Here is an 11,383-nt window from a genome sequence, read left to right on the forward strand (position 1 = left end):
CAGCAATAGCAGCCTACCAACACTGCGGATAGAAATATCACTGGCTGAAAAGGGAATTCCCAGTAAACGTGCTTCGTATATTGAATATACGAAGCACGTTTTCTGGGAATAGACTCTATTGCTAAGATCGCAGGCTGCTATACCCCACGAACTTATCACTTGGGGGAGGAAGTGGGGGGGGGGGGGGGGAGTGTATTCTGACCAGCTGCTACCCGTTGCTTATTTATGTAACAAACGAGCATTGGTGTGATCCGCGGGATTTTTATAACACCAAACTTATTTTAATTTTATACAGCCTATATATATATATATATATATATATATATATATATATATATATATATATATATATATATATATATATATATATATATATATATATATAAAGCTTAGAAGTAGAAACATAATTTAATCTCTGAACTTTTAAAGTTTCCTTTTAAACTGCTATTCTAAAGCCGTATTAGTTGCGATAGACAGCAAGAAAGGCAGTGTTTCTTCCAGACTTTATTCTCCGGGGGGGGGGGGGGGCACTTGAAATTTTCGGGGGGGGGGGGGAGCGGTAGACTTTCTTCGGGGGGGGGGGGGGTGGACACTGTTAAAAGTATATTTTCTATATAAATTATATAAATTTCTTTCATTTCGTTCGGGGAGATGCCTGGAAGAAATTCTGATGAAAAGTATATTTTACTCTTCTTATCTTATCTCAAGAATTGTATGCTGCGCTGCGCGGCTGTTTTCATTCATCAGTTCGCTGGCGTGAAGAAGGCCGGGCTTACGCGGAAACAGACGGCATTTGTTTACTAAACGTCGCGCGACACAGCGAGAGTATCTAGCAAGTTGCGAAGGTTTTCGCACAAAGCTTTTTTTTTTCGAACAGCCTACCTTCGACGTCGGAGTCATAAATAGAATGCCATTTCTGGGCCGGTACATTAAGATTCGCAAAGTAGAAATTTATTTAATCTTCACCAGAGTTTCTTCCAGGCATCTCTAATCGGTGAGGACATCACGAAGCTCATGCACTGCCACCCCAACCCGTGCACCCGAAGATAGTCTACCGCCAACCTCCCCGAACAAAATGGAATTTATATGGAAAATATATACTTTTAATCGTGTCCGCTCCCCCCCCCCCCACCCGTGTTTCTTCCAGACTTTTTTCTCCAAGGGGGGGAGGGGGCACTTGAAATTTTCGGGGGGGGGGGGGGGCGGTAAACTTTTTTCGAGGGGGGGGGGGACGAACACTGTTAAAAGTATGTATTTTCTATATAAATTTCATTTCGTTCGGGGGGGGGGGGGGGTCGATAGACTTTCTTCGGGGTTCACCCCCCCCCTCGAAGAGATGCCTGGAAGAAACTCTGCCCCCACCCCCGAAAATTAAATTTCAATTGCCCCCCCCCCCCACGGAGAAAAAGTCTAAGAAAAACACTGCCCCTACCCCACCATCACCCCGGGACGAAATAGAAAAAAAATTACATAGAAAACGCATGTTGCTTATAACAAACATTCCCTCTAAGGGGAAAAGGCTAGTGTGCAACTTGTATTTTGTGTGCGCGGTGTTCTAAAAGTCTTATACTACAAGGATATACGAATTTTACAAAATGACTGCGAGGCAGTTAAAAACTACTGCGCGGCCGCGCAACCGCACACCTTAGAGGGAACACTGCGTATAACAATGTCTGTCATCCACCCCTCGTTAAATTTTGAATTGTATCCCCATCCCTCAACCCCTACGGAAGTTTTACGTGTCCCCTCCCCACAGTAAAATATCAAGAAAAAAAATATCTTGATCTTTTAATTTAACACATATACAGGAAAAATACATACGATACTGTATTGTCCCAATCTAGCCTACATTCTAAATATTATTTTATTTAAATGCATGCCCGGCTAATTTGATCCATATTACAAATGAAGAATCGACGTGAAAACGTACTAAAACCATTAAATGGCACTTAATCACTAGTAAACCTAGACACGACCCTAAACCTACGTGTAATTCTAATACTAATCCACTACGTTCATATGTTTAAGTCAAAAGCATTTTGTCGGTCTGAAAATGTATTCAGTTCTTTTATTTCTTCTATTAATAATTTCTTTCCAAAATGAATAAAACCGAATGCATAATTAAATAGGCACACTATACAATTCAAATGATAGAAAAAAAGAAAATTGAATACTCACAGCAAATCGGCTGTTATAGAAATGCCTGTAACACAGTAAAATATAGATCAAGTGAAAATATATGCGACCTGTTCAACTGCCTCCAAACGACTACACTGAAATCCAGCTACAAAAAGCTGTTTTCATACCCACTCCGGTGGCGGTGTTCAAAGGGTAGCCACTTAATAAAGCTGAACACAATGGACCTTTAGCGGAATTCTCTTCACGTCACTGATCACGTGACACTTATCATGCGTACTAGCAGGCTACCAACTTGTTAAGTGGGTCACTGCTAACAGGATTTGTCCTATACAGAAAATCTATTTCCCCCGTTAACTTCGCCGCTAACTTGAGATTCGTAAATTTAATCTTCACCAGAGTTTCTTCCAGGCATCTCTCTTCGGTGGGGACATCACGAAGCTCATGAACTGCCACCCCAACCCAGTGTTTCATCCAGGCTTCTCTCCGGGGAGAGGGGTGCACCCGAAGAGAGTCTACCGCCCCCTCCCCCTCTCCCCCCACCCCCGAAAGAATGGAATTTATATAGAAAATATATACTTTTAATCGTGTCTGCCCCTTCCCCCCCCCCCCCCCACACACACAAAATCAATTGCCCCCGGAGAAAAAAGTCTGGAAAAAACACTGCCCCTACCCAGCACCACCCCGGGACGAAATAGAAAAAAAGTACATAGAAAACCCATACCCCTTGTTACATTTTAAAATGCATCTCCATCCCTCACCCCCTACGGAAGTTTTACATGTCCCCCTCCCTACAGTAAAATATCAAGAAAAAAACGTTATCTTGACCTTCAAATTTAAGACCGAAATAGGTACGACACTGTAATGTCTCATATTATACATAATATAGGCCCTATATAATTATGGAAAGAAAACCTTAAACCTCATGACATTATATACGCGGAAACATTTTTCACTCCCCCCCCCCCCCCATCCCTCCACATAACCAACATGTGCCCTAAAAAAAAACCTAAGCAGCATGTAGTCTGTAAAATGACCGCGTGGCAAGTTTCCAACTAATGTTCCCTCAGCTGCGCGGGTGCGCAGTAGTTTAAGCCTTCCGCGCAGTCATTTGTTAAAATACATATATCATTGTATAAGACTAAAAACACCGCGCATACAAAATTCACGCTGCACACTAGCTTTTTCCTAGAGTGGCGTTGTTTACAACTACTGTCCGGCCGCGCAATCGCGCAACATAGAGGGAATATTGGCCATGAAATACTCCTGCGAGCTATCCGCCCATAAACGTAAAGCAAAAACTCTTTAATCATCTATCAATGTATGCGTCATTCAACACCTTGCACCAGCAGAGAATAAACTCGTAGCCTGTGTACCGACTGCCTATAGCTCCCTATTGTACAGCCGGCTTAAAGAGAAATCCCCTACAACACTCCTTATTTTCATCGCCTACTAATGTTGTTAAACCAAATTTAAGTCCTCTTTAAAAGATATAAACATTACGGAGCTATTATCGTAATCTACCCTCCTTCCACACCCCTCAAAGCAGGTAAATCTAGACATTATTAGAGTATTAATTGTATAAGCGTGAAGTCTCTCTATATTAATTAGTCCCCCTCTGCATGTGTTATAGGTAACGAGCCGACCCGCGGCGTATAAACATTACGGAGCTATTATCGTAATCTACCCTCCTTCCACACCCCTCAAAGCAGGTAAATCTAGACATTATTAGAGTATTAATTGTATAAGCGTGAAGTCTCTCTATATTAATTAGTCCCCCTCTGCATGTGTTATAGGTAACGAGCCGACCCGCGGCGTATCATACGCCGCTATTTAGTTGATTTATTTTCTACTTTCAGTAATTCATAATTTGTGCCATGAATTCGACAGTACCAAAGCTGCCACTGAAAATATTTGCTTTAAAACACTAACCCCCCTCCTTTCCCCTAACCCCGACCCTACACCCCCCCCCCCCCCCGTGAAAGCAGCCTCCTCTTAGTTACCTCCTGTAAGTTTAAAGTCGGTTCAAACTTAATTATCTGCCCTAATAGCCGTCACTAAACCTGGCTGTACGGTTTGTAAACATTAACGTGACCACAGCTCAGCAGACCATGTGGGGGTGGGGTAGGGTGGTAGTGATAGTGATAGAGAGAAAGAGAAAGAGAGGGGACTGTAAGGAGGCGCTTGCAGCTTATTTTCTAACGGCTCGCAGAGGAAATTATATATATAGATTCGGAAGGACGGTACAGCGGCTGAGAATTGTATCATCCAGCCGTGGACTTTGTTAAGACAGAACCCTGACTCGTATAATACATGTATGGTGATACGCCTCTGGTTAGATTTAGTAGGCTGCTGTCACAGTCTATGTGCCCACCAGACCGCTGGTATACTGGTGATTATTGTATCTGCCAAGTGGCTATTCCTTCCCACTTCACTCGTGTCTCCCCCCCCCCTCCTCAACTGTCTACAACACCCCCCCCCCCCCGCACACACTACGTCACGAACGACTTGAATCCCCCAAACTTGGGTAGCTGCTGAACGAGGGGCTGAAAAGCCTGGCCTACTTATTTTGTTTTGAATAAGGAGACCTCGTGACGTTGTTCATCTCTAGTGACGTTTTGTGTGGGCACTGCACTATAGACTATAGATCGTTAGAATATTTTCCTACCGGCATTTTGATAATTCAAACTAGAGTTTTTAGATCTAGATCAAATCTTTGCTTCAGCAGTTTTTAATACTCGACATGAAAATTAAAGCCAATTATAGATTGATGAATCCATATCTGTAAACCATTTCTACATATTCTTAAAGCTTGTTCTGCTCCTAACAAAATTTGAACCGACCATACAATTGAATCACACACTAAATCTACAGTAATCAATGACTGACCAGCCAACCTAAACCCTAAACTTCACCCTGACCCTAAACCTAATTGTAAAAAATTAACCCCAATCATGGCAATTAGTTTCTCCACAGACAAAGGAATTTCAATACAGCAAAAGACTTTTTAGTGATGCGTGGCAGTATCACCCAAACATTTGAAAATTGACGAAAAAATTTGCCAAAAAAAAAAAACTATTATACATACACACATAAATTTTTTACCATAATAGTAAATATCAAGGAGCTATAAAACAGCACATAAAACAAAGTTAGCGTATGATGCAAACATTTTTTATAAATAATTTTACCAAACTTTTTTTACTAAGTAATTTTTGGCTGCGGTTTTCCAACATTTAGGTCCTTCCTGCTGAAAAAAATTCTAGGAGATGTATTACAGGGTAGCCTATGTCTGGAACCATTGTGACAAATTTTGAAATTGTTAGAATTTTTCAAAGACAGACAAATAAATTGAACTTCGAAATTTTGTAAGAAATGTATCTCATATTAGAATTCTATGAGTATTGTTGTAAAATTCTTCTTCTTCTTCTTCTTCTTGTTTGGGGTTTAAAGTCCGCTTTCTAACGCACGATTATTTTTTTTTTATTTTTTTTTTAATTTATTTTTTTTTTTTTAGTTTTAAAAAATATGGCTTTATTAGAAGTCATTGTACAAGTACAACTCACAGGGGAAATAAAAGCTAACACAATTGAAATCTTTTCAACAGGAGTACACTTAACTCTTGTAACTATTATATGATCTGGAAATTTATATAAGCTGATGTACTGATGCAGTCAAATTTTAATCCAATACAGGCTGAAATAATTAAAGTAGATGTTCAATAATCAACATTGCTTGATGAAATTTTTTTTAAGTAACAAACTACTAGGCAGATTTCATTAAGGACGGTAAACAGGCATAACACGTTCCACATCCGCGCGACACACTGGGCATTTCTTTGGTACGGGCAGAAGCTCGGCACAATCCACACACATGGCAATGTGCCCGCAGTTCAGGACAATGACCTGGCGAGGGTTGGTCAGACAAACCACACAGGTGTCCTCCTCTCTCAGCCCGCTCTGGCCTTCTTCCTCCTCAGATTCCTGCTGACTTGTGCTGCGTGAGGGTTTGCTCTGGACTCGACGAGCTTCTGCTAAATTCCTGCGAATGGCTTCAAATTCTAATTTAGACTTTCTGTCTTCTAAATATTTTTTCACGTGTTTCCATATGATGTAGGCGAGCATGCTGCCACCAACAATAGTGAAAATGATGGAGAGTATTTTATACGTGGATGACTGTGACTCAATGTGGCGAACTAATTCAGGGAGTCTCATTGTGGTAACAATGTACGATCTGTTAGATTCTTCAGGGGCAGTTATTTTGAGTTGCCCACGTTCCAAAAATACCTTGCCAACACCTAGCACAGTGGTGCCTGTTAAGAGCATGGACTCTGTCTCCTGGACACCCCTTGATACTTCACCAAAAAGTCTATCCAGGCCGATCTGCATAAAGGTAGATTTGCTTGGCTCAAAATGGTCATGAGTTGAACTAAGTTCATCTTGGATCTGACCAGCACTAGCTGGATCCAGCACTTCCACTCTGTATTTGGGGTCACCCTGCTCTGACTTCATAATGGCAAAAGGTACCATTTCTGTAGAATCCTTGATAATTTTCTTCATTTCACTCCAAAATCCATTGACTCGTTTAGATTTATGTTCAATAATTTGTGAACGTTTTATAACCCCTTCAGCCGGTATGTAGTGGCTGCGGAGGTTGCGTCCTATCTCCTTTACCACACCTTCTACAGCTGCATAATCCAAACTTTGATAGTCCGTGGCGTTCAAATGGTTCAGCAAATCCGCATCTGGGTGCCATACTCGGAGTAGTTTAACTTGTCTTGCTGTATCCGTCCGATTTCTGTAGTATCTAGCCCTAAAACACTTGATATTGTACTACCGATACTGAGAATAGTATCTACTGAATCCATCTTTTTTTCCAAACGTACGATTATTTTTTTTTATTTTTTTAAGTATTAGTAAGTCTTTTACTACACATAATATATTACATGACTGTACAAAATGTCTTAGAGCAAATATCAAGTAGGTACTTCAACAATAGCCAGTAAACCTTGTACTGAAAATAGCATTGCATCCAATTTATTGTCAGTTGCATTTATCAGAGCCATAGAAATAAATCCAAATAAACTATGTGGTTCTTAAAGTACCAGTACTGATTCTTTCTTAGTTTAATTGAGCTTGTTACAGATACTTAAAAATTGTAATTCTTAATGTCCCTTCATGCTTGTCTGGCTGCTACTTTGATCAGAGTCCATTTTGACTGGTTTATACAGAGCGGAGGAGATGTCAACCCATTGCAAGGCCCTTTGTATCAAATCATCAGAAGTTGGTTGTTTGTCTAAATTCCAGTGTGTAAATTTATCAAATGAGTGTGTAGCTATCAATTTTCTCTCTTCATCTTCTGTTGTTCTTTTGTGATGTTCTTTTAATACTAAACCTGTAAATCCAGATGGCAAGTTTAATTCTACCCCATTTAAAGGTCGTCCTCTGAATGTGGCAGCAAGTTCTTTATTTCCATTTGATGATTCGTCACATATTGTTTTTTTGGAAGAAATCAGATACCCGTGCTTTTCCATCAAAGTGTATTTCACATGGTATATAATGACAATTTCCTTTAGATGTGTCAGAAAGAGAGAGTGTGCTGTTTACATCTATCGTAGTAGCCATTTTTTTTTTTTTTTTTTTTATTTTTTTTTTTTTTTTTTTTTTTTTTTTTTTTTTAATTTTTTTTTTTTTTGTCTGTCTCAAAAATGTATTTATTTCAAATAAAAAAATAATATATACATGTTTTTTTTAATTTAAGAGTTACCAGTATCTGTGATATCCTTCTGTGTTAAAAAATGTATATCAACTAAGTTTATCAACTAATGCCAGTATTAAAACTTGACCTTTATATATGTTTTTCTTTGCTTTATCATCAATTTTATTAAAACAGTGAATAAAAATAAAAACTCTGTATCAAGCTTATTGTTTGTTATTTAAAAACAAAAGTTTGGATAACATATTTCAAGTGTTTGTCTGTGTTTTGATTCATAGCTAATTAGATTCAAGTTAAAAAAAATGAATATTGATAGTTAAAAGTTACTTCATAGATAAAAATGAACAAATGAAACTAATTATTTAGAAATACTAACATCTATTGCCATTACTCAGATCATCTAGTTGTATTCTCTACCATTTCAGGCACTTCTGTTTTAGTGTTAATATCAATACTATTGTCTTTTAAACCTTCACAAGAATCCACCACCTTTTTTACAATGTCTGTTCCCTCCCTTGAATGACCAGATATTTCTTCATTCCCTTTATTTTCAATTCGGTCTTCTTGTATTATGTCGGCAGGTTTCTCTTCAGTAGATGAAGATGCATGGCATTCCTGCTCTGGTGAACTTCCGTCCTTTAGATACGCTTGTTTTCTTTGAGGCATTTCAGCAAGAAAAGCTTCCTTCCAGTCTTTACTCTCTGTGTACCGCAATAAGATAGAAAAAACATGGTTTATAGCAAGAACTTTGCGGGTCTTCATATTAAGATAGTCAGAAATGGGAAGCTGTGCATGTGCTATGCCTTTCTCTTCAGCAATCTTAAGACATAAACCCTTGAGCTTGTTGTGATCTACCAAGCCACCAATGATGTAGACTTTGTCATCGGATAGTGATGTCAAAACATTAGGTGACTCACTTGACAAGTAAACCAGACTAGATTTGGGAAAAACTTCTTCATAATGCTGGATTTCTTTGTGGACATCCCATCCTTTATAGTCTCCTATGCTGTCCAGGCGTTCTTTAGTTTTTCCACTTAATCCACACAAATATAACTGCAATGGATTTTGAGCTCTTCTATTGGCCGAATAACTGTGTTGTAGTTGACATGTTAAGGAATTCACATCCTTTTCTGTCATATGATCATCAAAAGAAAGGTCAATCACAACCCGAATTTTACATGATGAATTTTTCATTGTATTTGACTTCAATTTTTTTCTATTTGGTCCTATGTCTTCTCCCTTTTCTCTCAACTCTGCTAGACGACGTTTTCTTTTCTGCTTTGCCTCATGTCTTTTTTCTTTTTTAATTGCAAGCCACTTTTCTCGTTTTCGTTGTTTTTTCAGCTGGTTTTTACTTGGTTTTATGATCGTATCATTACTATCATCGTTTAGGTCTATTGGATTAGTGATAGGCGACTGTGGTGTCACATCTTCATGTTCCATTTTAAACTGTTTATAAAGTAAATACTGTGATCTTTAACATTGATTATCCAAAACCAATTGTTAACTTGTGTTTTAAAACCGCCTGTAAGCAATGCGCAAACGTACGATTATATCGCTGAAATGTAACCGTCAACATGAAATCCGCCATCGAAAGTACACAAGGTACGTTTATACTACATGTTAAATGCTTTACTTATGGTTTCGGAAAACTGTTTACAAAAAAAATCAAAATGTAATAAAATATTAACAAAATATTTTTTTAAAATGTGTTGCTATACATATATTCTACAATTTATATACTGTATTATAAAACAAGAAAAATTACTACTGCTGTAAAATTTTGACATGTGTATGTCAAATAGTTTTTTTTGTGTGAATGTTTTGTTTCTCTCCCTTAGTCTGGGTGATACTGCCCCCTTAACATTGTTTTAGACCCTACATGTCATTTAATATGTCCATTATAATACTGAACTGATGGAAAAATAGAATGTAATACTCACATGTAATCGGCTCGAGTATAAAACGTAAGTAACACACGAATAAAGCTGAAATATATCTGACAGATTAACAGTGTCCACACAACTATACTGTAAACTCCCAACACAAGGTTTATATACCTCTGGATGCCCTATTTTGATTGGCTCGCTCAGCTCAGGCTCAATATGTCACATATTGAGCCTGAGCTGAGCGAGCCAATCAAAATAGGGCATCGACTCAAAAATAAACTCGCAGCCTACCATACCAGCAACCTACAAGCAGCCTACTAGAATAACTAGACTAAAAATATTTTGTAACCGCCACCAGTTCTAGTGACATGCCCCCTTCGGTTCCCAGAAAGAACCGCAACGGAAAAAAGCGCAACGGAAAAAAGCGCAAATCAAAAAGCGCAACGGAAAAAAGCGCACACGGAAAAAAAGCGCAAACGGAAAAAAGCGCAAACGGAAAAAAGCGCAAACAGAAAAAAGCGCAAACGGAAAAAAGCGCAAACAGAAAAAAGCGCACACAGAAAAAAGCGCAAACAGAAAAAAGCGCAAACGGAAAAAAGCGCACACGGAAAAAAAGCGCAAACAGAAAAAAGCGCAAAGAGAAAAAAGCGCACACAGAAAAAAGCGCAAACAGAAAAAAGCGCAAACGGAAAAAAGCACAAAGAGAAAAAAGCGCAAACGGAAAAAAAGCGCAAACAGAAAAAAGCGCACACGGAAAAAAACGCAAACAGAAAAAAGCGCACACAGAAAAAAGCGCAAACGGAAAAAAGCGCAAACAGAAACAGAAAAATGCGCAACCAGAAAAAACACAACGAAAAATGTGCAAAAGAGAAATTTAGCACAAAGACCATATGGACTAGATGACACATTTATACATGACTGTTAGGGCTGCTGTGAGAGTGTCGTGTTTGATCACGTGATCTACTACCATTTAAAGCGTACCACTACCATCTGCATTCCCATCACCACGATACAGGCGATAATCACTTTACACAATGCCTATTATTTTCTTGGTCAATAATTATTCAACTACTATTCTCGTATAAACATAAAACTATCGACATTACACGAAGTATCTTTCACATTCTCCCTAGTCCGAACTACCTAGCTTGCATACTATAACAACCCGTTCCTATGGCAAAACTTCACTCTCTTTCATCCGCGTCATCAAACATGCATTCGTCATATCTCTCGTAACAACATTCATTCGCACCAAAATAACAATTTTGTATTTAATATTTTTTCACATCATGACGCACCTACCTACCTACCTACTACCCACCTACCCACCTACCCGCCTACATACTTACCAAACTGCCCACCAAAAAAGTATCGGCGAAGTTCGTAAGTTTCGTAAACTGTACTAGACATCTTTTTTTAATGAAAATTCATTGACATCATTGACATATGTTACATATATGTTACATTTTGCGACAACCTTAATTAGTGCGTTGGGCTTGTATGAAAACTCACTTCGAACTAACTCAATTACATGCTATTTATTTTAACATTACACGGTAAGCGTCACCCAACTGTTGTGATGTGATGTGAGGACAGGTTCGACAATAAACCAACACGAAAGTACGAAAGAGACAAAGACTGCC

At 38.7% G+C, this 11,383-nt stretch overlaps 1 protein-coding gene across 1 annotated transcript; it reads right to left on the minus strand.

Moving 5' to 3' along the window:
- Nucleotides 1-7,843: 7,843 nt before the first annotated feature.
- Nucleotides 7,844-9,376, minus strand: LOC131931416 (tRNA methyltransferase 10 homolog A-like). Its single transcript, XM_059288213.1, has one exon. It carries the CDS (start codon nucleotides 9,292-9,294, stop codon nucleotides 8,248-8,250), a length of 1,047 nt encoding a protein of 348 aa, XP_059144196.1. The 5' UTR covers nucleotides 9,295-9,376; the 3' UTR covers nucleotides 7,844-8,247.
- Between the last annotated feature and the right edge of the window lie 2,007 nt (nucleotides 9,377-11,383).

Source organism: Physella acuta, unplaced genomic scaffold (assembly GCF_028476545.2).
Source record: "Physella acuta isolate Inbredline_101_S28 unplaced genomic scaffold, ASM2847654v3 ptg001962l, whole genome shotgun sequence".
In the NCBI taxonomy this organism is placed as follows: Eukaryota; Metazoa; Mollusca; class Gastropoda; family Physidae; genus Physella; species Physella acuta.